Consider the following 26,794-nt stretch of genomic DNA (forward strand, 5'->3'; position numbering starts at 1 on the left):
ATATGCTACCTAAGAAATAATCACGAGCTGACTGAGCCAGCCCTATAGTCCTGTGTGGAGGTTGAAAGTCTCTGAATACACAGAGCACCTACAGGGCTGGTTTAGCTCCTGGCCAGACACTCATAGAGTTGAAAAGTACATTTCAGCAGCCACCAAAAAATTCCAATGCCCTAGGCAAAGCACCTTGCTTCTTGGTAGTGATACTTGTTTCATTCCCTGTGAATTCTGCTTCATACAGCTACTATACAGCAGAGCTAGCAGTGAAAGTCAAGATCCTATCATATGAAATTGCTCTCTATATTTTATCATCATACAATTTGCAGTGTATTTATTATCTCTGTCACATTCCTACGATTCCACTACCAAATGGATAATGCCCACTTTTAAGTGGTTTCCAAACTGCTCTAAAAACCAGTTATAACCATAAAGAAATTAAGGCCTTTTTTTTCCTGGTGTCCTGACTGGTCTTACTCCCCTGGAACTCTGTGGCTTGTCCTTCAGAAACTAATGTCACTGCCCCTACAATGAAAATCTTGTTTATGGGCAAAGAGGAAACCTATGTATGTTTAAAGGCAAAGATGTATTAGCATAATTGAAATCTTAGCCTAATCCAAGAATTGTTATCAATCCAGGTCTAATTATTATGGGAGAAGAAAGATTATTTCTATGTGCAAAATGTTTTAATAATAATAATACAGTTAAAAATATTATATAAACTTATAAACTGTTTTTGCCTCTCTTCACTTGTGTATTGCTCACACTTCCACTCTTTTTTCAGCCTTGCACAATTGCTGGGAATGCCCTGCCTTGCACAGGTGGCCTTTCAGCAAGAGCACCACTTTGGCTTTAAGGACTGGGCTTCTAGCTGCAGTCCTTTCCCCAAACAGGATACACCATCGTGTCCCAATGGTTCCTTACAAATACCAAGAACAAGCACAGCACAGGTACTGGCATAAAAAATGCCAGCAAAAGTCCTACCAGCAGGAAAAACTGATTTAACTGAGAGGCTGTTACAGAATGAAGCAAAACATGCTGATCATGTTTATTTAAAATGCCCCAAATTTTTAATGTTCAAGGCTTCAGGGTTTGTCAGGCAGGTGCTCACCTATCTGTCTGTAAATCAGTTGTGCTCCACGGAGGAGATAAAGAAAAAAAGCCAGAGGATCTGGCTGTGGTAAAGAAAAGGTTTTAGATTCTCTCTGTACTGAAGCTGGGATGGAATAACAAGTGCTGGCCGCAGAAGTGAAACAGGACAGGTTTAGCAGCAAATTAGGACTAAAAGTGGAGTGAGGGTAGAAGACTTGCAGGAATGCTGTGGATCCCTTAACACTCAGCTGAGAAGGCAGGTGGTTGAAGATGTAAATTATGACTAATGATTGCTTAATGAGGATTAATAGATGCGATAGACATGATCCTCATTGCTGTAGGGAAATAATGGCATTTTGTGCAACAGTGGCATGGTTTCTTTTCTCCTGATTCTGAGTTCACTTCTACAGACAAGATATTAAATGAACTTGGAAAATCAAGCCTCCATCGGAAAAGGAAAGTAAATCAGGCAGTGAGCTCGACCGCTTCTGAGGGGACCCAGGGTAAAGACTCAATCACAGGCAGATCTCTACAGAAAGTTTTGCTACAGGTTCCACGTCTAGCATACCTTTACATTTAGTATATAATTTTGTGTTTGGGGTAGAAAGTAGGAGTGCAAACACGTATCACCGTAAAGGAACCGCTACCTTTTTTTTTACCGGATGAAATAACAAAAAAGTCCCTCCTTCTGTAAAATTCAGCATGACCAGGGTAACAGTTCTATTGCAAGTCAGGAAACAGACGCCGCAATTCTCTATTACTTGGTGTTCCTATTAGTAATGTATTATTGCTATATTTTATTTCGCTCTGTGGCCATGATGTCCCCGCGTCCCAGAGGTACGGACACCCCTGATGCCGGCAGTGCTGGATGCCTTTTGCTAAGCACTACAGTCTGCGTTTCCGGTTCAAATCGCGGCAGATGTGGTGCCCCTCAAAGCCACTCTAGGCGGGTTTACTGCGTGCCCAGCGCCCCCTCCCTCCGCAGGTGCCAGGGAGCGGCTCGGTGCCCCCGGGCTCGGGGTTCCGTCCCGCAGCGGCCGCCCAGGCAGGCCCCGGTGACTGATCCGGGCGCGTCGCCCGCCCCTCCGGGCCGCCGTAGCGGCGGGAGCGGCGCGCGGGGGCTGCCGGGACGGGGCGTGTGAAGTTGGGCGCGGCGCGGCAAGTGGGGCCTGGGAGCGCGCGCGGGCCGGGGACTGCGGCCGGGCCCAGCGGGGCGGGCGGAGCCGGGGCCGGGCCAGGCCGGGCTGGTCCCTCAGGCAGCGCAGAGCCGGGCTTAGGGGCGAGCAGCGGGGGCTCGGCCCGGTGCCCGCCCGGCCAGGTGCGCAGCGCCGCGGGGAGAGCGCGGGAGCGGGGCTGGGGCCGGGGCCGGGGCCGGGCGGTGGCGATGCTTAGGGGCGGGTGCGGCTCCTCCCGCGTCCTCCGGGGCTGCATTGCGGGGCAGGAGACAAGCTCTGAGCGAGGAGCGGCTCCGCGGGCTGCTGCCCAGGGAAGGCGTATGTGGACCCTGAATTTCTTGTGTAGTTTTGTGAGTGTTAACAGTCCCGGCAGTAAGAATGAATGGCCTAAAGCTGTGTGGAAATGTCCCGCAAACTTTGGCTAAGGGCTGCTTGTGTTCTCAGCTGAAGCGAAGGCTCACGTTTACAGTCCTCGTCTGTTGATAATTTAAAATTACCAGGAACAAAAAGCTGAGAGTCAGCGGTTCAAACCAGGCACCGGTTAACCTGGCTTTAAATCTTAAAAGGTGTCAGTTAAAATGAGTAGCAGTACATGGTTCTTGGTCTTTTTGCTTCGTAATGATCGTAAGGTGCGATGAAAGGTGGCTCATTGTCGCTCGTATTCCACTGTCAAAGGTTTAGTTTGAAGGATTCTCGGATGTCTTCTTTGGAGTGGTGAGATGAACGCTCAAGTGAGTCCCTTAGGTCCCTACTGCCAGCCTTGCCCTGAAACAGTTTGATTCTGGTTTGTAGATCCCCATCTGCTGGTGGGAAATGGGTCCTTCAGATACTCAGGGCTTCCTGGTAGGCAGCTGCGAACTGTGGAGATAAAAGCTTCCTTTTAGTCGCTTGGTGCCATAGAGGGGCTGGCTTTGTGAAAAAGAAACCATGCATTTCCTGCCAGAGTTCAAGCAGCAAAAGCTTGGAGTGGCTGCTGTTTTCACTCGTGTATGCAGCTGAACGGTACTAACTGTTTAACTCTCCAAGTAAATGTTGCTCTTATCAAGAAAACGTCAACTGTACCATTTAAAATTGTCATTTTGAATTGTAAGGTTGCCTGGTTTATTTTTTTAATTTATATATTTTCACTTATTCACTTTATTTTTGCCAGAACAGGTGCAGCCATGCAAGAAAGCACACGTTTTGCATCATCAGGAGATGACATTAAAATATGGGATTCCTCATCTTTCACTGTGGTGGAGCAGTTCAACCCACATACGCCCTCACATCCAGTCAGTTCACTGTGCTGGGCCAGCAATAGTATCCTTTACAGTTTCAGTCATATTTCTGTGGGTGTTCTGCAAAATTCCAGTGTTTTTTTCTTTCTTTTTTACTGAAGTGTTTGTAAAACACAGGCCTGACGTGTTTTGAATTCTTACATAAAAATGTTTGTTTATATTTTGGCCAAAGTTTTGCAGTTCCCGGTGCTGAAGGGATTTATAGAATTGAGTTTATGATGGTAAATACTTCTGAAGAAGTTTCTCATCTTAGGAGCCAGCACTTTTCTGATGGCTGTAATATGCCTGAATTTTCTGCCAACTGTAAAGCTTACTCATTTGTTTCTTCAGTAGTTAATTATGATACTTGCATTCAAGACAGTGCTTAATTAACTGACAAGCTTGAGCAAAGCAACTGCTGCTGTCATAAAATTCTATACATAGTATAGTGAGGAAAATTGTAATCAAAGTTTTTTTTTTTGGTAGGAGAGCTTCTTGTTGATTCTGATAGTCTTTGATAGTGTTCACTTACCTCTAAGCACTGGTTTTCTTTCCATTGCTTGTAGCATTTGGAGAGGAAGCACAAACATGTTGTTGTGTAGGATAACACTCGCGGGATGGTGGTGGTTTGTCATCAAAATGGATCTGACCCTTTTAGGTCTTTCACCTCTGACTCGGAAGCCAGGGAAGTCTTGGATTATGATATGAGGGGCCAAGTGTTAGATGAATATATGAGAAATCTCAGTGGGCTGTCAGGAGAAAGGCTTGTGTGGCTGTCACAGGAGAAGATGGTGATGCCTCATCTTGATGTAGAAGGAGGACAGGATGCTGACACGCAGCAGATGAGTCCTGCAAGTTCTGAATGTCTGTCCTCTAAGTTAATGTATGAGAAAAAAATTTATACCAGTTGGAAGACAAATGAATGGTTTAGCTATGAGGCTTGCAGAGGATTTCAAACACAGATATAATGTTTTCCTGTGTATGCATACACACTTGTATGTGTTTAGTAAACTTTATCTACAGACAGTCTGTCCTACATGCTTTCTTCTACCAAGTCTCTTCTTCATCTCCCAAGACTGAAACAATGAAGTACTTTATAGACTTGTCAGCTTGTTAGGGATAAAGCATTAGTTCTGGTTACACATAGTTCTGTAAAATTATACAAAAGTGCCTTAAAATAACGGAAGCAATAGCAAGCACTACTCTGCCTGCTGGTTCTGTTGTGTTAAATCTAGCCAATTAACCTGTGTTATTCTTTAATGAGCAAATACAAAATCACAATGGGCATTGGCTGGAACTGAATGATTACTCTGTTTGGTGGCGGTGCAGATGCAGTTTTCCTGCTCTGTAATTCTATAAATGTTCTTATTACTTCAGGGTACTTGGTTTCATAAAAGGTTCTTTTTGGGCTTTTGTTTTTCTTTTCTCAGTACAGAGTGGGAGAAACTGGCAACTGCTCTTTGTACTCTAGAAACTGTATAGTGAAGTAGTCTAACATTTGTCATGACCAGGACTGTTCTTTAAATCCATAGTCTGCTAGCAGCCACAGACATTCCTTTGAACTAGTGATAAATGGGGCTCTTACTTGAGGGTGTGGGGAAGCAGAATTGTAGACTGGATAAGCTGCCTTAGTGGTAAAGAGCTCTTAAATAATACCTGGCAGATATTTCTTGTCTTTTCTATCAAAGAAATTGCTGTCTGTCTTGTATTGGCAAGTAAGGGCTGTAGTTAATTCAAGAGCTTCTTAATGAAAGCTTGGAAAATAGCCTTATGTTTCTGTTTCTAGGTCCCTTCAAGGTCCAGTGCTTTAGACTGTTTAGCCAATCTGTCTTCTATTCAATAAGATAAACTTCCTGTTGCTTTTATTAATCACCAGTATCCTACAATTATGTTCCTTAACTTGTGACAAAGATAGATACCTGGCTACTGCTACTGCTGCTGGTGATAAAATAGTTGTTTCAAGCTGTAAAAAGCAAACCTGTCCCACTCTTTGAAATAGCTGAAGGAGTAAGTATGAGTAATGCCTTTCCCTCATTTTATCCCCAGTTCACCTGGTATCCTGTGTGTCTCACATCTGTTCTGCATATTGGGATCAATGAAATTTTAGTATTGTTAGAATTATGACACATACATAAAGATATTTCCTCGTGTATTGTTAAACACTTATAAAGAGTGGGGGCAATAGTTTTAAAATATAGCTTTTAAAATAGTGCTGTCAGTAAAAAGATACAGATGCAGTTATGCAAATGTGATAACTTGAGGCAGTCAGTGATTCAGGTGTGATCTAATGTGTAGGAGATGGACTAGCTCAAGTTTGAACTTCATTTTCCAGCTTGAGCTGTCAGTATTATGCACGCCTATGAAATGTACACTGGAAAACAAAAGAGTCTGTGGAGGGGTTGTTCTTGGACCATATATGTGCTAGCTTGTATTGCAAGAAACAAGAGAATTTGTGTTGTGTTCAAGGCTTTTTTTTTTCTCTCTAGTTAAAAGGAAGTGTGGCACTTCAAAAAGCTGGACTTAGTTGTAGAAGAGTCTCTTCACATGGTCACTTAAATAGCTTGTTAGTGTTCTAAACCATTCTAATTATTTTCCTTGGATAGCTGTTGTAATGCTAATCTGGACTGGAAATTTTCTGAAAAGTTGTTCAAACTTTGCTTTTAGGGTGCTGAAGCAAACCTTTTAAAAGGTGGAGTGTTTGTCCTGAAGATTTCACTAAATTTGATCTATAACTAATGCAATCCCTTGCAAGTTTACTGTCAATAATTAGATGGAGTTGTTTTTTCTTCACTCAAATTTTGAAAACTTAAAAGTGAATTTTCAATGTGATGGAACTGAATAATAATTTGTCCTCAGTGTAGGCCTATCATTAAGATTGACCTTTTTTTTCAAAAACTGGTACTTCAGTGATTATTTTAAAAGAACCACTTAACTGAATTATGAGGTGTGCTGCTATAATATTCCCTGTAATGTTCAGGGAATGTGAAGTATGTAACTGAGACATCCTTAGATTTTCTTCGAGGAGTTTTTTTTCTTTAACTTAGGATTTCTTTAAAAAAACCTGAGTACCTGAATAAAATACTATGATTGCATTTTACAGAGCTATAATTTAAAGGGAAAATGCATATTGGAGGAAAAGGTGCCAAAAAATTGAAAATGAGAATGGGGAAATGCCGGTATGTGAAGGTTTATTAATTAATATACTTACATGTTGAAGTATATTAAATATATGTCCAAACTGGACTTGATTTTGAATGCCTTTTGATAGGAAATGGCTGTAGAGTATGAATAGGTCTGTCTGTCATTGGGACTATTTGTACTGATGAAAAAGGAAATGCACATCAATATGCTTTGAAGTAGATTTGAATAAATCCCTTAATTATCTTTAGCATACATTTTCTTCTTTCTCCATTAGGCAAAACAGACATGTGTGGGCTTGAATTCTAGTTCTTCATACCTTGTCAGTGGAGGCCTTGATAACACAGTTAATATCTGGGATTTGAAGTCCAGAAAGATTTACCGCAGCCTAAAGGTAAGTTTGGCTGAGGAAGAGCTGTAGCTTTCCACTCCCAGGTTTTGCTGCCAGCTGTAAAAAATGTACTTTCTCTAAGTCTGATGTCTGTCTGGATCAAGGTCACAGATAGGAGCTAGCACGCATCTGGGGCTTGTTCAAGTTTCTGTTATTTATGTGCTGTAAATAGCAAATTTAGCGAACATATGTAACTTGGTGTTTTCAGAGGACAATTCTGAAATTAAAATTACAATTTAAACACATAATATTATGTGTTCAAATTTCCAGAATAGACTTCTTATTTTTTTGGTGTTGTCTGATGGGGATTTTTTCCAGGAGTTGCATTCCAAGCTGGTTTTGATATGAGAAAACACTTCTCTGTTTGTGGAATACTGTAGCAGAACTAATGTTGTGCAAAACTGGGATGGTTGTCTTCTAACTGATCCAGGATGAATTCTCTAGAACTTTTTTATGATGCACAAAATGTAGGCTAGTTTAGTATCTTTCCCATGTGCCTTCAGTCGATGGCTTGCCCTTATTTAGCATCTCTGTTTTAAGAGACTACAAAACTTCAGTTTTGATTTATCCTTTTTTTCTTGGACTTTCAGAGTTACAGTTGGAAACAAAACATCTAGGTATCCAATACAGTACTTTAAATATCTATTCCTAACTTTTGGGTTAGTAGTACTTCATTGTCTTCCCCTGTATAGGAACATAGGGGAAAAAATATGTTCATTATACACATTATTATCACTACAAATGACTGTATTGAAAAGCTGGTTGGTAAATGTGTTAGGTCTAAAAGTGACAGAAGAGGAAGTTGCCAGTAGTACATCAGATTAACCGGAAGTATATTCAAGTATCTATGCAAGTATCACTGGTTTCTGGGAGACTTCACTTTTAAAATAATGTTCATAACACCTGTGGTAAATATCTCTGTGGTTGTCATATTAAAATATTGTATATAATTAAATGTTCATCTTGACTAATTTATGGAAACCACCCAGTGGAAACAATCAGAGAGTGGTTATGCTTGATCTTGGTACATTTTGCTGCTGTTTCCTGTGATGTTCCATAACAACTCTTAGATCTGTCAAGATGTTACAGATAGTCAGAAAAAATCAGCTGAAGTTTTTTGCAAAAGCATAAATTTGGAAGAATGTCTTTAACACTCTCCCTCTAACCTCCCTTTCCCACAGGAACATAAAGATGAAATCACGTGTGTTGCATATAATTGGAATGATGGCTATATTGTTTCTGGATCTTTGAGTGGTGAAATCATCCTACACAGTGTTACCACCAATTTATCGAGTAGTCCATTTGGTTATGGCAGCAGACAGGTAGGCTATCTATGTTAAGTTCCTTTCAGGTACTGAGCTTAATTTGCAGTCTTTAGAAATTGAAAGTACAATTCAAGTACAATTGAAAGTATCAAGAGCTTTTAAGTTTTGATATTCTGTTTCATTTTAATTTTTAAGAGTGCCCTTAAGGAAAGGAGAAAGCAGACTGCTGTGTGCATTATAGCCTTAAATACTAGGTAGCATTGAAATACAAATTTCTCAAGTGCCATTTTTTCTATACAGGTTACAGCAAATTTTACTTGGTAGACACTGGCTCCTCAAGAACAGACTTTTAGATAACTTAGAAGTGATTAAAGCACACTTGGCTTTACAAACCAAACAGAATTTCAATTCACCACTCAGTGTGTATTGTTGCAGAGGGCAAAGACCATGCAGTCTGGGTTCTAACTTATTCAAAGCTATCTGTACTGCAGGGGTGAATACAAGTCTGTATTTGGAAATAAGTTTATTTACTCTGGAGGTTAAAATTGCACAGATGCTCAAAGAGACAAATAATGAGGTTTTATCTTACCTACTTAGGTGTTTAGTTAATATTTGGGAGAACTAGTTTGAAGGAAGATGGTGCACAAGGCAAACAGAAAGCATATGTACTACCTAAGGACCTTGGTAGGGTTTGCCAGTGCAAATCCTTTCTGCCTACTCGAAAGATATTAAAAGAATTAGTGGGTATCACAAGGGGAATTCCTTGATACAAGAGCATTTGCAGTAGTAAATGAGTTGTGTTGTCCCACTGGAAATTCCAGTGTGTACTCTTAGTGAGAATTGTCTTGTCTTATGGATAGCCATGTATTTGAGTTCTAGGCATGCTTTCATTTTTTACTGAATCATTTTTACAGAGGTAGGGGCTGTCTAGGGGATGCAGAACTGTTGCTTTGGTCCTAAACCTGACCTTTAATGTTGCAAGGAATGCTGAAGTTGTGACTTATTCCTTTTCTGTTACTGCAACAGCTTTTTCATTCTTAGATTGCAGATAGTGTCAAATTAAATTCTTCTCCTGTCTCGCATGAACGGTATAACGTGGTGAAAAATCTCTTACAATCTCACAGCATCTCGGGAATTATGGTATACTTTCTGATGAAAAATCTCTGTGAAGTTTAAACTATTTCTGCTCCTAGGTGCTGCAGTGGCTTTGATCCATCACCAATCTCATAGTTATATTGAAGCAAAATCGTACTTCATACTTGGTTTGATCTTAAAAATCCATCTCTATAGTCAGGTCATTTTTCTGACTTGATTGTTACAATCTTATGAGGAATGTGTATGTGAGGCAGGAGCAGGGAGGTCTATGGCTGGTTTATGGAGCTGAGGTGAATATCCAGAGTGCAGACTATGCTGCTAGTTAATTGGAAAATGAAGAAATTCTTGTGAGGGTGATTTGCATGAACCTGATTGATATATTCAGTTCCTTCCACCAGGAAGTGATTAGGAATAAGAGATATGCCGTGAATAACTATTTTGTCAGATGAAATCAAGAAGTCTGCTGCAAAGCTGAGTGACCTTTAGGATGGATAAAGCAATTTGATGTGTTAAAATAATTGCAAACAAAGAGCTCCTGTTCACATTCTAAAGGGTCTACAACATTTTCTTAGGGAGGGCAGGTATTTGATTATAGCTTTCATTTAAAGTGGAATTGAGCTACGATTTTGTAATGAATTGGCTAGTAGGATGTCCCAGTTTACCTGCTTGTCTTTGATCCTAACAATGTTCTTTACTTTTATGTGCAGAAATGGCTCTATTATTGTTTTGGGTTTTAATTGGAGAATTGGAGAATTGATTCTACAGTGAAGAAAATATCTGAAGACTTGTGTAATTCTGTTAAATTTAAAAAGCCTTTACTTGATTTATAGCTTAGGGGCCGGGTTCCCTTAAGAGTAAACTTGAATAGATAAACAGTGTATTATACTGTTTGATCCTGGTACTAGTTTTCTGGCTTAAGAAGGGTCACCATTCCATAGTGACTTTTTTTAGAATTGAGGAATGTGAAGTCTAACTAACCTTAAAAATTTTAGCTTGTCTGTGTTTGATTCAGCATGCTGGAATGTAGTTTCCGTGCCAGTTAATTTCTCATGTTGTGTAGGTTCTACAAGTAGTTGAATAGCCCAAGGTTGCTGTGCTTTCTCTGACTTTAAACAAAATTCTTTTCATAGGAGCATTGGCTTATAGTCTGTTAATTGATTTTAATTTAGAACACCTTTGTGTTTATTAGAATTGAGTTCTTGCAGAGCTGTTTGCAGATCCCATAATTTGTCTTTGCTATTGGCATTCATTTAGACTACCAGATTCTTGTCTGCTTGCTGTTGTGACGATAAATTAAAGTTTGTTTCAAAATATAATGTTTGTTCAAGTCTTCACTGCCTGGTGCAATTCTCCTAGCAACAGGATTTAGTTTAGCTGTTTGAACAGCTGGCTGATTTGTAAAGGAGTGTGATGGATTCTGGCCACTCCATAGAGTGAAAAGTTTGTCAGCTTTTAAAGCTAAAAGTGGGGAGCAGTGATAATATGGGGAATGTAGGCATATGAAAGAAAATGGAGAACTTGCCCAGACCTGTAAGATTAAAAGGATAAAGGAGGAAAGGAAATGGCTGACTTGGTAGGATAGCAAAGGAGGTTTGAGAAGAGCTAAAAGCAAGTAATCTTGATGGGCAGAAGGACAGGAGTGAGAAAATGAAACATGAGCAGATGGCAGGTCAGTAAGGAGGAAGGTATTTGGAGGTGAAGAATTGAGAGAACTGCAAGGGTCAGGAATATTTCCCATGGGGATCCTATTTGTAATTAAAGCTGTTACTCCTGAATCTCTCAGTATTTTTTTCAATGTGAGAAAAATGATGATAAAATTGTGACCAGTCGAGGACCATATTAATGATGAAGAGTTGTAGTCTTTCTATTTGAACATGCAGTTGAAGGTGCCACCTCTTTAAAGGTTGAAGCAATTTGGCTTCCAGCAAGACACGCAATACAAGTGCTGGAAGTGATGCTGGAGAAATATGAAGCAATATGTATCTCCATCAAAAGGAAATTAAAGACAGAAATAGGATAAAGGCCAGTACAATCCATTGTGGTGTGGTCTATGCCAGAATAAAATAGCTTTTTGAGAGCATTTTCTGGCAAATTAAATATTTCAGCACTCATTGGACTAGGCTTGAGTAAAGTACTTGATTCAGTGCTTTGTGAGAAAATACTAGATAGGATGGGTAAGAAACTCAGTATATTGATAAATCAAACAAATATTTTCTTTCATTATCTGTCTTGTTTAATATTTTCAGTAGTGCTTATGGTAGTAGAAGTAAGGTCAGCAGAACTTGGGAGGGATCTGGAGTGCAGGTCTTGTGAGGAGCAGCTGAGGGGGTTGGGGTTGTTCAGCCTGGAGAAAAGGAGTCACGAGGGGACCTTATTGCTCTCTACAACCACCTGAAAAATAGGTACTAGCAAGGTGGGGGTTGGTCTCTTCCCACAGGTAACAAGCAATAGGAGAAGAGAGCATGCCCTCAAGTTGCACCAGTGTAGATTGGGTATTAGGACAGAATTCCTCTCTGAAAGGGTAGTGAGTGAGGCAGTGAAACAGGCTGCCCAGGGAAGTGTGGAATCATCATCCCTGAAAGCATTCAAGAAACAGATAGCATTTAGGGACATGGTTTAGTGGTGAACATAGCAGTGCTGGGGTAAGGCTTGGACTTGATGGTCTTTGAGATCTTTTCCAGCCTTAACAATTCGGTGATTCTAGGTAGAGCTATGATGAAACCTCAGTGGGAAGATATTTGCCCATAAGAGGATTGTGTCAGTATCAAAAAATGATTGAAACTATAGACACAGGAATAACTGTGACAGAGTAGAAATCAAGATACCAGATTTAGGGGACAACTGAGGTTCTTATTGGAGTAGGATTTAAAAATTCCCAAGGGAAAGGAGTTGGATTTCTTAATATAAAATCACAATGACTAAAACATTCTCAAATAAAGCCAAATATTGTGAGGATCATAAAAGATTTTAGTTGTCCATATTCAAGAAAGATTCATACTGGGAGAGTTGCAAAAAGACTGATGGTACTGAAAAAACAGTCCTGGGGGACTCTAATTTTTTTAAAATGCAAAATAGAGCCCAAAGGAGGGTGAGTTTGCTGTTCTTTAAAACAGGATAGCAGCACTGGGGAGTTAGGAAACTGTTTAAGTGTAAGGGTATTATGGTCCCAGGAGTGAATAGGTACAGCTGGGTCATAAGTAAAATTAATTAGGAAATTGAATACCGTAGTATTAGAGCAGTGAGCTTCTGAAACATCCTCTGAGGCAATGTGGTGGAAACAAAATAGCTTTTCTGAAAGGCAAGTGAAGTTCCTGGTTCTGCTCTAGCAAGGCTGCTTGTGATAAACCTCACATGTTATCCTCTTCTGTGGTCTTAGACCACAGGTTGAAGTCAGTTCTGCAGGACCTACATACCTGCTTAACTCTGGAGTCAGTGTGTCTTATCCAACTGGCTGATATCCAAGTACCTCAAGGGGAATTAAGTTTAACATTCTTGGCAGAAGACTAGTTGGTGAACTAATGTACCTTTTCACTACTTTAATTTTAGATGTGTTGTGGGGATTTTTTGTATGAAGGCATGATATTTGCTGAAAATTTGAGAAACTTTTCTGGACATTTCATTTTTCTTCTGCTTAATTTTGCTGATCAGCTCATATGGTACCCCATAATAGTAAAAAAAGAAAGTCTCACCCCCAGTAGCAAAAATGGCATTTTAATGCAAAATTATTTTTTCTGGTTTTACTATTTATATTTCAGAGTTGGAGGTCTTTGTAGACTATTTTAAGTTTGTATTCCTAATCTGTTTGTGTCTTTAGAAAATAATTTAATATCATATTTAATATTGGTATTAAAATACATTTTTATGTGTGTTTTACAGCCTATTCGACACTTGAAATATTCATCCTTTAAGAAATCCTTGCTGGGCACTGTTTCTGACAGTGGAAATGTAACTCTCTGGGATGTAAATAGCCAGAACCCATATCATAATTTTGAAAATACTCATAAAGCACCAGCCTCAGAAATCTGCTTTTCTCCAGTCAATGAGCTGCTGTTTGTAACTGTAGGTTTGGATAAAAGAATTATTTTCTATGACACTTTAGGTAAAAAGTGAGTATATGAAAGACCTTTTGATTTTAGAAGATTCCTTGTTTGGGTTTTATAAACTGAAAAAACGTGCCTAGTTATGACATGAGTTACTTCATTCAGCCCCCATGAAGAATGGCTGAAGTGGTTGGCATATTGCTACTGGAGAACCTGTCCCATAGTCAGTTTTGCTTTCTAAGTTAACAAACAAACAATTGAAAAACTCCAAGGCATGAGGGAACTAACTGAAGTCCAGTTTATGGGTGGTGTTCTCCAGTGCTTGTGTATGGGCTTTTCTTGTCGGTAGAGAGCAGTTAACTTCTGTGAGGGGCAGTACAGCCTGTGCCAGCCACCTGAGCTTAGCTTGCCTGCTTTTCTAGTTAAGATAAAAGATTTGACTGTGGTGCACAGAACTACTGAGATAGGGGAGAATGCTGGATGAAAAAGCAGGAAGGATGAGAAATAGAGGATGGGATGGCAAGTGGTTTTGTGGGACATTGGTTTTAGCGTGAGTAGTGCTTTTACTCTAGTTCCTCCTAGCAGCAGGAGTCTGTTTGCATTTTGGAATGATGAGGTAGAGGGATGCAAACTAAGACCTGAAGTTTTTCCTAGAGCTGTGGGAGGGGCAAAGTTGATAGGCTTGGGAAGCTAGAGGATGAGAGGATGTATGTAGTGTGATTGCTGCTGCAAATGATGATACCAGTAAATAATGTTGGTGTTTGCTATTAAGAAGGCAAGGTGATCCTGTCTTCATGAAGTCTTTCAGGGCACGTGCAGTTTTTTCTTGTTAAGCGTGAATGCTTAGTGTAAGCCTAATCCACTGTTTCTTAAAATATTTCACTGAATTTACTTGGTACTGGAGAAGTTGAACTACTGACCTGTAGCTGAATTGTGAAAGCTTTTATATATATATATTTCTTTTAGTTATTCTGTGTTGAAAAGTCCAACTTGTGAATTCTAAAAGATTCATCCTGTCATTTCTCATATTTGAAGGTTACTGAAAACAATTGTAGCTGATTTTCCTCTGACCACAGTAGACTTCATGCCTGATGGTACTACTTTGGCTATAGGATGTTCCCGGGGAAAAATCTGCCAGTATGACTTAAGACAGCTAACATCACCAGTGAAAACAGTTACTGCTCACAAAGGCTGTGTGAAGTGCATACGTCTTCAGTTCAGCAGCACTTTTTCCAAGGTACTTTTATTGTTCAATATACAGATTAATGAAAGCAAAACAAAAGTTTAAGTTCTGAAAAAAGTTTAGTGTTCACTTTCTAAGCATTACAGCTGCCAACAAAATGGGATCATACCAACATAGGAATTGTAAACTGCTTAGTCTTAGCTGCTCTTTTAGGCATTGTTAATATGGAATTCCCCCCACTCCTGCTCTCAGTTTAGAAATAAGTGGAACTTGCAGTCTTCTGGGTTTTTTGGTGTGGATATGCTGCCTTTTGCAGATCAGCTTATGGCACCTCTGGTTATTTGTAGGCAGTAGCAGAAAGGTCTGTAATGGCTCTTCTGCTTAAGGAGAAGACAAAGGGCTGCTCATCTGAAGATATTTTGTATGTCCTATATATGGACTTTTGCTAGCACATATAAACAGTGTAGAAGTTAATTAAATAATGGAGAAGATTTAAGAGGTTCTTCCAAGACTTAATTAGGCTCTACTGTATTGAGAAACCCCGTGCTTCCATTTAGGGGACACTGAGAGGACCTTTGAAATCGATTCTTTACCACTCAGAGATTTTCCTTTTTCTCTAGCACACTTGCTGCTAGTGGTTAACTATTCCTGTAAAATTTGGAGTCCCTAATACTGCAATCTCTTTTTTTTCTGCTATGTCTAAACCTGGGATTAAAATTGAATCATGCAGGGTCACGCCACTGTTAAATTGTTGCTGTCCTGGTGGAGGTCCTCACAGATGTTTCCCATGCTCTTTGAAGTTACATGAAGATACCTTTTTTTGTATTTATAAAGGCATATCTCCTTGGCAACCTTTGCAATTTGAACTGATTTTTTTTTTACTGTTTTTAAAAAGGAAAGTATATTGTCTTGTTTTTTTACTTTGGGTTGAAGGAATAATAACTTCTCATAATTGGTTCTATTTTTTCTTTAGTCTAACATCACAGGTTCTTCAAATAAACCTGTGCCCAAAAGAGTAGAAGTCAAAGCTGGCAGTAATCTTGGAGGAATTCAAAATACTGGCATCAAAAACATTTCCTCTCAAGCATCAGCAACAGTTTCCTCTCATCTTACATTGACAAATGAGAATAAGGGAGGAGAGATTTTTCAGGAGAAAACAGGTAATGTTGTGTTCCTACTCTTAAAACAGTTGGCATAATGGGGAAGATGGAAGCAGTGTTTTGTGTTTTGACCATTACAATATAAAAATTTCACTGAGGGAAGCATTTGTTAGGAAGTACTGTGTGTATGTACCTGCACATACAAATACTTCTTTTCCCTCCCCACTGCGTAATACATGCTATGAGACTGTAGGAGGTAAATTGGGTCCTACTATAAGCTGAAGATACATGAAGTCTTTAAACTGTGGGACTACCACTTGCATTCTGACTTCTTGCAGATTATGGTTATGTACATCATGTAGTTTCTGATGCAATGTCTGCATGGAATGCAGAGCTAAAGATTTGTAATTCTTGTAATGAATAGGAGTAGCAGACCTCATCCAAAAAGAAAAAAACAAAACAAAAACCAACCTAGGAAAACACCGGGAGAAAAAGCAACCTAGTCCAAAAACCCAAGTGACCACTGAACTGTGTTTTTGTGAGAGGCATGATTCCAGTATCACATGGTAGGAAAGATGTTAAATATAGTTACAAGTATGATTAGTTGTATAACTGTACTTGCTATCTATACCTCAGAAATTAACAAGTTCTTTGTAAGAATTCTGAGCATTCCAAAACTGCCACTGTGTGAAATGTACTCTTAAAATTTTATTTAATTCAAGAGTTCTGAAAATATCAAATCAGTAACACTGCTAGTTTGATTCTTTGAAAAAATCCTCAATCCATTTTAATGTAACAGCACTTTACCCCTCCCTTTTAAAAATAAGGAGAAATACATTCAGTAACAGTAATTAGGCAATAAGCCACTGCAGTCCATAGGGATGTGTATTAATGACCTCCCTTGGGTATGCAGTGAAGTATGAGGTGGAGTAGAATGTTTCCTGTGTATGCAAGAACTGTAGCTAATCAGCATTACTGAATGGTGTGGAAAATTTTATTTTGGTTAAAACATAGGATTTATTGTCTTTATTTGAAGATAAAGACGGCAGTAATGGCTGTTACTCCTTAAAGGTAACCATGCATAATAAATAAATGTTTTAACAAAGTAAAGGCTTACCAAGCAAAACAGTTTTCCTTCATCTGAGTGTTCAATTTAAAAGTTAAAAACGTCTGAATACTGCAGAAGATATGGTCTTTAAGGTTAAAAGTGGGAATGGATAAGAAACCACAAGCTTCATTTGTTGTCTGGAATTTTTTCTAGAACCTGTTCATGGGATTTAACTTTGGAGAAAGTAAGAGGCATTCAGTAAAGTAATCTGATAACATATTTAAGCAAAATTAAGGCTTTTTGTCGCAGGTATTTTAAGGTACAAAAGTATAAATGAAGTCAGAATGTGATGAGAAACTTGGATGTACTTTGAGCTGGCTTCCCATAAACTCCCATTTACCAACTATTCTCTGCTTTAAGTACCTTACTGGATTTGTATTTCTGGGAATGCGTAAAAGTGCACAAGATATTTTGGCCCAGTTTTATGTTACACTTTTTCCACGTAGATCCTCTAAATTCTGAACTGCACTTCTGATTTGACTCAGTATACCAAGTATTTACTTAACTAGCAAGTGCAATCCTATGTTGGTGTCACAATTGACACATCTGAAGGAGTGAAAAGTGTAATCTATTAATACATTTAAATGTGAAATCGTAAACATGACTCGTTCCACTTAATGTAAATACTTGGACATGATTAATTGCAGTCACCCACACAGTCATATTTGGATCACTTCAACAAGTAATCCCACCTAGAGAAGGACTTATAGGTTTTATGAGCATTTTGTGGAATTATGAAAGTTATTCTGGTGGTTGTCTGAGCAGTTCAATTCCCTTTCTAAAAACTGTAGTTTGAATAACTACTGGGGATTTTTTTGGACTTAAGATATGCTTCCATTCTTCAGACAACTGTCCTTGGTGCCATGCATATAAAAAGCTTTTTCCCTCTTGGATTAGGTCAGGGAAGGGGCTTGAGGGTAGAGTGAAGAAAGGTTTAGGAACAAGTTTGGTTGAGGTTTTTTGGTTTTTTTTCCTGCAATTGTAACTTCAATTTGATTTTCTAATATTAGAATATGTAAGTTGACTTTCAAATATTAGAAATAAGCAGAGAATATACTAACACTAAGTAAGCTTTAAAAAGGTGTTTCATATGATTTGCCTTGGAATGCTTAATGGCCCTAGTACAGCAAATTTTTTTTCTTGCAGAACAAATTTAAATTTTTATTGTCTGAATGTGGTTACCTTATTAGCAGAAGGTGCAGTCACCAGTTTGACTTCACCTGATGCACCATAAAATTGCTGCACCCATCATATAGATTTCTTTGAGCATGAGTGGGTTCTCCAGTTTTACAGCCCTCCTCTTGAGCTTTTAGTTGTAGTCACCTTTGTTGACAGCCCAAATGAGCAAGTTAATATTGACCCTCCAAGTGGCACCTGCAGACGATTCTGAAGTGCTCACTGGACTTCCCAAGTGCCATGGTGTGAGATTGGTGTGAGATGGTTTAGCCATAATGTATGTTATTTTTGGAAAAGGTCAATTACTAACGGAATGATATTGCTCTTTGAAGGTTTTCCCCATAGTTCCAGCTTGGATGTCATTCCCTCTAAAGAAGCAGATCATGGGAAAAGTGCTGAATTAAGTAATTTTGATGATTTGGGTCGAAGTAGTTTAGGAGACGTGTTTTCTCCAGTCAGAGACGGTAAGTTACTGATACTGGAATTTGTAAAGCCTGATTCCTCTGCATGTAGTGTGACAAAATGTCACTTGTGAGTTACTGACTGTTGTACCTACTTGATATTTTAATTTGTCTTTGATTATGAACTTGATGCAGTGATACAAATAAACACTTCATTTGTCTGTGTTCTGCCGTTTTGTAGATATTATTGCAAATAAAGTGACTGAAGATCCTCAAGGAAATGGTAAGCATATGTCAGTGATAAGTCTTTGGAGGTTTGTGCTAGTTCTCACATGCTGATTTTATCATACCATTGAAAAAAAACAAATGACCGAAGCAAACACTGAAATAACTTTTCTGGGAATTGTCTGACACATTGAGAATGTGTCAGACAATTCCCAGAACAACATGGTAACAGGGGGTCAAGAGTATGGTCCTAAAGTGATGGGGTTTTTTCCTTTATACAATTTATAGTGATGTACAGAAGGATTTCGTGTTTTATTACTTTTATAAGGATGGAGGCACCATAAGTTGGATGGAAGGATCTAGTTTTTTTGTGGAGTACATTTTTTGGTGATTTCTTTTGTCTGTCAGTTTTGTATGAGTGTGCAGGCATTTTAACTGTGGGATAGATGTGGTGTGTGTGTTTATTGACCTGTGTGTTTCATCTTTCCCTTTTCATTTTAGGCTTGGATTTTCAGTCCTACCTGTTGGGTTTGGATTTTCTCCCACAGCCAACCATTGCCTTTCCAGTAAAAAGAAACCTAGTGGGCAGTAGTGCACAAGGGACACAGTCTAGCCCATTACATGCATTTGTGGGATCTCCAATTAAAGAAGAAGAGGAACATCCAGAGACTGACTCTAAGAAAATAAGTCTTGGAAAACAAGAATCTAAAGACATTTTAAAGCAGGTATTCTTGTTATGAGTGTTATTTTTAGAATCTTGACAGAAAATTGCTGCTTGAAGAAAAGAATACTGAATAATGCCCAATCTGATTTTATTTTGCAACTCTTTCACACACTATTAACACAAATCCGTAAAACCTTGTGTGATTTAGATGAATTGGCCTTCAGCAATGGAAGATAAATGTATGTTTGTCTTAAATAAGATCAGGTTACATAAGTTCCCATGAAACAAAATGGGTAGCCTGAGGAGTATTTAGATTCTTCTAGAAAAATGAAGAATCACTAGATGGTTGCACTAGTATGATTGATTGATTGTTAGGTCAGTTCCACTCTCTTCTTTCCCTGTTCTCCATCTTCCTCTTTTTCTTGAGATATCTTTGATGTGTCTCTGCACAGAGCTTAGCTACTTTTGTATTGCTCTTGAGAAGCCTGAGTTTGCTAGGAGTGATACAAGTCAGTCACAACATTTTTGATATGAAAATTAGAGGCCCCCCTGTCTTTTGCACTTGCTTCTTTGTGCCCACTTGAGGCAATTTGGAATGTTTTAGCAATCCATTTTTCAGATATCTTGCTAGGAAATAAAAAACATGTATTTCTGAGTAAATTCCTAAAAGGAAAAATGTTTGAAGGTACATTTTGGAAAACTTACTCTTCAAGTGCAATTACACAATTGTAACAAGTAGATTTAATCTTTAAAAAAAAAAAAATTTTCTGTTGTCAGGTTTCAAAATCAAGCTTACCAAGCATAGAACCTTCTCCACCATCATCTACTCCTGATGTAAATGAGAAACTAATGAAGAATATTCAGGCCCATCCTGCATATGATCTACCAGTAAATGGTACTACCTCAACAAGTAAGTTGATAATTTTGGCCCAGTTCTAGGTGTGATTGATTGTAAACTGACATGAAATCTGATACAATGGACTTGATCTCGGTTCTTTAAATCAAGCCAGCCCTCCTAAAATGTCTCTAGTTGCCTCTGGAAAGATTCATTCTAAATCAGATTTTTTTTTTTTTACTGAGAAATATTTGAGGTAAAATTAATTACATAAATAATTATTTTTTAAAAGTAATGTGGTGATATGAGTAGTTTTTATTTGTCATGAGGGTTCTCAGTATTTTATTTTCAATTGTAAAGGTTCAAAGATAACATCACCTGTCACTGCTGGTGTTGCAAGTTCGTTGTCAGAAAAAATAGTAGAAACCATTGGGAGTAGCAGACCGAATGCACCTCTGACAGCAATTCAAATCAACTTCATTCAGAATATGATACAAGAAACAATGGATGACTTCAGGTACTGCTGTTCTTGCAGAGTGTTTTGTTTTCAATGACATGTTTTCTTAATGAGGTGTTTCAGCATCTGCTCAAACAAATTCCTCTTTGGATTAGAAAATTACCCCATTTATAGCCCTATTTTTGAAAAACTAGTTATGAAAGTTAGTTTTTAATAGCTCTGATGACTAATTAGACTGATGGCTGTGAGGGCTGTTGGTGTATGACTTTGCTGATGTTTCCAGAATGAGTGAATATTTCTCAGATGGTAAATTTAGTCTGCATAGCAAGGTCTCTACTCTTTTCCTGAAGCCTTGCGCTGATTTCCTTTCCTCCTTGCTTGTCTCCCTATCCCAGCAGGAGAAATTTCAAGTTGACAGTGAGGAGAATTTGACATAGCCAGTTGACTTGTGTTGGCTTTGATTGTTGGTATCTTGGCATGTGTAAGATGAAACAGTGTGTGTGTATTTCTACTGGTGGAGCTTTCACTGAAATAACATCTGTGCTGTAAGTGATGGTTGGTGTCAGCTTACTTTGTGGATATCTAACCAACATTCCAATTGTCTTGAAAGAAGTCAAATTAGCATGGCTCTATTTAGAGTGGAGTTTGAAGAAGGTGAAGAAGTTAAGAGAATTTTATCCAGGGCATCACTTCCCAGTCCGTGTTTAAGATTATGTAGGTTGAAGTGAGATAATGGAGAAGAATTGCAGGGGCAGGGGAACTGCTGCTGTCTTGATGAAAAAAAGTAAAGCAAAACTAATTTAGTAGGTTTGTGTACCATGGCTGTTCTGTATCTGCCAACAGAAAAAATACATCCAATGTTGTTTAATGTCTTTACATAATTGTAGTATGGTAAAACTCCCCTGGGATTTTTTGGTAATAAACTCACATATGATGAACACATGTAATTGATGTAACTTAAAATGCAGTCTATGTATTGCAGATGTGTTCTTTTTTAAATCTATGTTCAGGCACCCCAGAGTTAGAAGTTATGCGTGCCAGTCTTTTACTTCCAGTGCCTCAGATCTGGAGCCTTAAATATTGTGTTTCTCCTCTGACTTATATTTTCTGGAGTGGCTGGAAGGCTCTGCTGGCCCTTTTCCCAGTTTTAAGTTGCAGATACATTTACACTGCTTATGAAAGATTGTTAGTACCTTGGTTTTACTAGTTAGTAGTAAACCTTAGTAAACAACTTTTTATTGTTAGTACTAGTGGTCAGTAAGAGGGAAGGGAACTGTTGTAGGCTTCCCATTGATGTAACTACCTTGCACCTGCTGGAACCTGAGGAAAGGATTTTTATGTTCTTTGCCTGAAATTCATTCCTCTTCAAGTAAAGGGGGAGAAAAAGCATGAACCTTCAGGAAAGGACCAGGAATAATATATAATTCATTTGGTTCCAAAAGGATGTTTGTTTCTTGATCTCCCTGTCTTTGGGAGATAACCTACATCTTTGGATTTATAGGATGCCAGCTGGCATCTATACTTGATACACTGAAGAAGATTGTCTCCAGTAGGAATTCTGTAGCACAATAATCTGTGGAAAGAGAAAGTGGTAGAGATTGCCTTTGGGTTTGCTGTATGTTTGAGGAAAGGAAAATGAAGTAAGAGCTGTGTGTGTCCACGAAAGAAACACCTTACTTTGTCAGGCCAGTGGTACCCATGGCGCAGTACTCAGTCCCAGACAACGGCACTGTGCTGCACTGTTCAGGAAGTGATACATTATTGTCAGTGATACAACTTGACAGCTTGCTGCTTTTCTGTGAGCTGTTCTCCTTTTTCTTCCTCAGCTTCTGGAACTGTTGTATTAATGTCATGATCAGAGGCTATTTTCAAGGCTGGTTTTTGTAGTGTGGAATGGTTGCCCATGAATTAACAAATTCATGTCCACTTCGCGGACAACACTGCCACTGCTTTTTATGTAGATTAACCTTGATTATTCCATGATTTTGAGAATAATGTATCACTTACCACAGTTGATGTTTTGGGCCCTTTTACAAAAGACTGTTGAAAGTCATGTGCTGAAAAGTTGTATCTTCAAGTAGAGATAAGTATCTTTCTCTGCAGTGCTTATCATCAAGGGATTGAAAATTAGCTTTGAATGGTAAAAATGAGAGGAGCTTATAGCTTGCAAGTGAAAAAGAATCTTGATATCACCATGTATATATTTGTGTTTCTAAACTGAGAAGTCCTGCATCTTCTTATGTGCTGAAAAAAAATGGTACTTACAAAAATGACTATCATAACAAAAGTATTTCAAAATAAGCTGTAGAAGATTATGTTTCATGGTCTAAGGGTTTCTAGACTTTAGATGAGAGCGAAGGTGAGGAATTGTAGAGTTTTGGGTGCTGAGGGTATGAGAGAGACTGCTTCCTAAGTAAGTCTAAGCATTTTCCTTTTGCAACTCTTCCACCAGAGAAGCATGCCATCGAGATATTGTGAATTTGCAAGTGGAGATGATCAAGCAATTCCATATGCAGTTGGTATGTACAAGGACCATGATGGGAAATGTATTCAGTTTTCAATTTTGGTAATAGTAAGGCATGCCATCTTCTCTCAAAACAGAAAATCTATTTTGTTTATTAAGACCGAGAAAGGGAGGATTTCATGTGAAGGAAGGGGGAAAGCATGAATGGGAACCTGTTAAATTGTTTTTTCTTTGGTTAATAAAGGGATTCTAGGGGTTGAGGAGGTATGAATTCCATATTTCAGGAGTTATGAAGGCTGGGGTAAGGAGAAGATAGATGGAATTCAAATAGAAAGCTTCACTTATAGATACTGTATACATACTGAGCTGTTCTTTATTCTTTAGCTTCACCTTTTTATGAGTCTTTGTTCTTTTGATCTGCATTAAAAAGAACCTGTCTGGGTTCTGAGCATTTTAATGGAATCTGTATTAGTAGATTCTCATCCTGAAGAACTGCACAATATCCTTTGATAAAATATTCACTAATGTATTAATGATCAAAATACTGTATGTCAGCTTAAAAGGGAAAATCTTACTTTTCTTATCAAAAGTTTTTAAAAACAGAATTATCCACGTTATTTCATTTTTAAAAGAAATACGAAAGCCAATAGTATAATACTGGAATTATTAACTTTATTACTACTGATTGATACTTTTTTCTTTTCTGTAGAATGAAATGCATGCTTTACTTGAAAGATACTCTGTAAATGAAAGCTTAGTAGCTGAAATTGAGAGACTGCGAGAGGAAAACAAAAGACTGAGGACTCACTTCTGAAAGATTCACATTGCTGATTTTATTAGAGTGAACTAATAAAATCAGGTGGTGTGTTGTCTCTGACAGATCGTCTGTCATCACTGAAGTATTGTTTGAAGACCTGTTATTATTTTGAACATGAATCTATTCTTCTGGTGTAAGATACTTTGTGTAATTATAAAATTTGTAGCAGATAGGCACTGTGTAAAGAACATTTGCATCCTCATGCTGACCACCTTGCAACACAGCCTTGTAACAGAAAAACTCCAAGGACAAGTACAGTATTGGAGTTTTAGCAATATGTAAAGTGCCTTTTCATAAACAAAGTTAAAACCAGGACAGATACTTTTACTCTAAGAACTTTTTTATATATACCTACTTTTCTATCTGCTTCTTTATTCTACTGCTGTCAGAAGCAATCACTACAGCTTGCCTTTTCAGATACCTTCCTTGAAGAAAAAAGGGGAGTAAAAGCTCCTCTTTTGTGCACAACATGGAGTCTTGTTTACAAAGAGCTGGAAAGTACAGTAATCACTTAAGTTTATTCAGCTGGCAACTCTTCTGTCCTGAGTAAAACTAGAGCTTGAAAATATTCCCAAATTCAGTGCCACAGTCTTTCTTATTGAATTCATAAGTTTGTTGTTGTTGCAAATGCCACATCAACTGCACAATGAGATTTTTTTGTTACTACTTTGGCTATGAATCTAGAATTCTTTTTATTTACCTGTATTTGAATGTTGTCATAGCTTGTCTGATTTGAATGCAACTTTAGTCTTCAAAATGTAAGTAAATATATTAATAATATAGCCATTAATAATACAGCAATGTGTAATTGAAGTCTTTCAGTCTGACTCAAGCACCTTTTGTGCCCAACCTCCCCTTCCATTGGTAGTGAACAACACTTGATAGTGGGCAGTGGTGTTGCAGTTTTGAGCCATGTTGGTTTAGCATTATTGTGGCCTTTTTCAGATAGCTGCATACCAAATCTATTATCTTGTATTATTAACAACCATTAAAGAGCAATCATTACTTCAAGTAGCATAATAGTAGCATACTGGTATGTCAACATTTCTGAAATGAAGCTCAGTAGGAAGTTCTGACTATTGAAGTGTATGGGATATTTGGCTTGGCCTTTATTTTGCCAAGAAGACTAAATTAAAACTTCAATTTTAAATTGCTTTAAAAATCACATGAAAATTTTAAATTGACTTAAAAATTTCTCTGAAAGACTTCTTCTACGGGTGCTACTTGCTATCTAAGTTTTTCTGGAGGCTTCTTAATTTTCCCTCTAATATTTGCTTGTTTCTTCTCACAAATTCAAAACTCAAGCAAAGTCTGAAGAACATGGCAGGTTAACTATTTACAACATCTAGTGTATAAATCCCCAATGACACTGCTACTAAATGAGTAGATAAATACATGAAAGCCATAATATATAGTGTAACTTATTTTTATATGTTGCAAAACTAAAGAAAAACTCCAAACATGTCTATAACATTTCCTTACCTTTAACTTTTTTTAAAAAAAGAGATTTCCTTTTTTGATGTCATTTAATGAAAAACAGTCTTGTAGCAAAATGAGGGTGTTCAAGTAGCTTTTAATGTTAGGGAAATGACTTTAAATGTCTGTAGTTCTACTGCTTTAAAAAATATTTCTATATCACATATAACTTCATATTGAAAGGAAGCAAAAAGTTGGGGTTTTTTACTAACTTAAGACACAATGTAGAGAACTCTTTGTTAAGTTTGTAGGATATGTAAACTTGACACATAGACGACACAGTTCATGAAGACAGCGGTAGTTGAAGGTAGCAAAAATATCTTGGCATCCTTCTATGTATGCTTTTCAGTGTTAATGAAGTAACCTTGCGTATTTCCATCTCTTGATTTGTTCAAGTTCTGAACTCTTGCTGGTGTACCTGGATGACAGCGGGGAGTTAGACCATTATCTTGGGTATTGTCCTTATAGGTGATTTGTTTTCCTGACACCAAACTGTATAATGTTTTTAATTCCCAGATGGAGTTGACTATAACAAGAGTGATTAAAAAGATTTTTAGGGCTTTTGTCCGTGTCTCAGGATTACTGTAGTGCAAGTGGCTACACATGGTGTGTGGAGACCCACTCTGCCTATCTCTATAAGGGTATGTTTTGCCTTGTACACAATCTGATTTGTATGTTAAAATAAAGCTTGTTTCAACCTTTTTGAGAAAAAAAGCTGTGGTGACCTGCTTAATAAAGAGAATAATCTGTGTTGTAATTGTTATGCCTCATCAGGCACCATTTACCTGAAATTCTGGAGTAATCTCTCTTCTGCCTCTGTGGCTTCATGTAGACCATCCAATCATTTCCAGAGAAATGTTCACCTCATGCTCTTGGAGTAAAGGACACGTGAGCAGTTCCCCCTTCCAAGGTGAAAACTGTTAGTCATGCCAGAGAGATCATGTTCATGGCTAGAAATCATGTTCAAGCTAATGTTTTGGGCAGGGGGAATAATCTTCTCTCCTAAGACCCTGGTGAGTTGGACATCCTGTGTTTTCTTCATGTTAAACATACAGATATTTAATTTTTTTAATTCCCTTCTCTCATGCTAATACACACTTTCCGTGATGAGAAGTTTATTTGCAAGGTATGTGGGGTTTGAAAACTGCTTTTGACTAATTGATTTATTCTCCTAAAATGCAAAATGCCAGCATGTTCTTACTTCCTGGCAGCAGTCCTGATACACATGCCGTGTTCTTCATAAGCACGACAAGGATGAATTTGGAAGTTGCACATTGCTCCTCCTGCACAAGGAGCACGGCATACTAGAACATGCTTTGCAGACTGCACTGCCAAACCGTACAGTTGCTTGCCAGCGGACACCCTCGATACTAAAACTGAAGATGCAAAATGGTTGTAGGTTATTTGTGTATAAAGGGAACAAGTCTGATGTTGCTGAGTGC

At 38.3% G+C, this 26,794-nt stretch overlaps 1 protein-coding gene across 1 annotated transcript; it reads left to right on the forward strand.

The window, feature by feature from the left end:
- The first annotated feature begins 2,325 nt into the window (after positions 1-2,325).
- NEDD1 (NEDD1 gamma-tubulin ring complex targeting factor) lies at positions 2,326-26,109 on the forward strand. Its single transcript, XM_036401435.1, is given in 16 exon segments — positions 2,326-2,404; positions 3,417-3,560; positions 5,429-5,484; positions 5,486-5,524; positions 6,933-7,049; positions 8,228-8,368; positions 13,283-13,512; positions 14,482-14,683; positions 15,603-15,789; positions 18,346-18,477; positions 18,656-18,697; positions 19,141-19,364; positions 20,081-20,213; positions 20,499-20,655; positions 23,048-23,114; positions 23,769-26,109. Coding segments are annotated over 15 exon segments (1,968 nt in total). The 5' UTR covers positions 2,326-2,404; positions 3,417-3,424; the 3' UTR covers positions 23,874-26,109.
- Positions 26,110-26,794: the final 685 nt, after the last annotated feature.

Source organism: Molothrus ater, chromosome 5 (assembly GCF_012460135.2).
Source record: "Molothrus ater isolate BHLD 08-10-18 breed brown headed cowbird chromosome 5, BPBGC_Mater_1.1, whole genome shotgun sequence".
In the NCBI taxonomy this organism is placed as follows: domain Eukaryota; kingdom Metazoa; phylum Chordata; class Aves; order Passeriformes; family Icteridae; genus Molothrus; species Molothrus ater.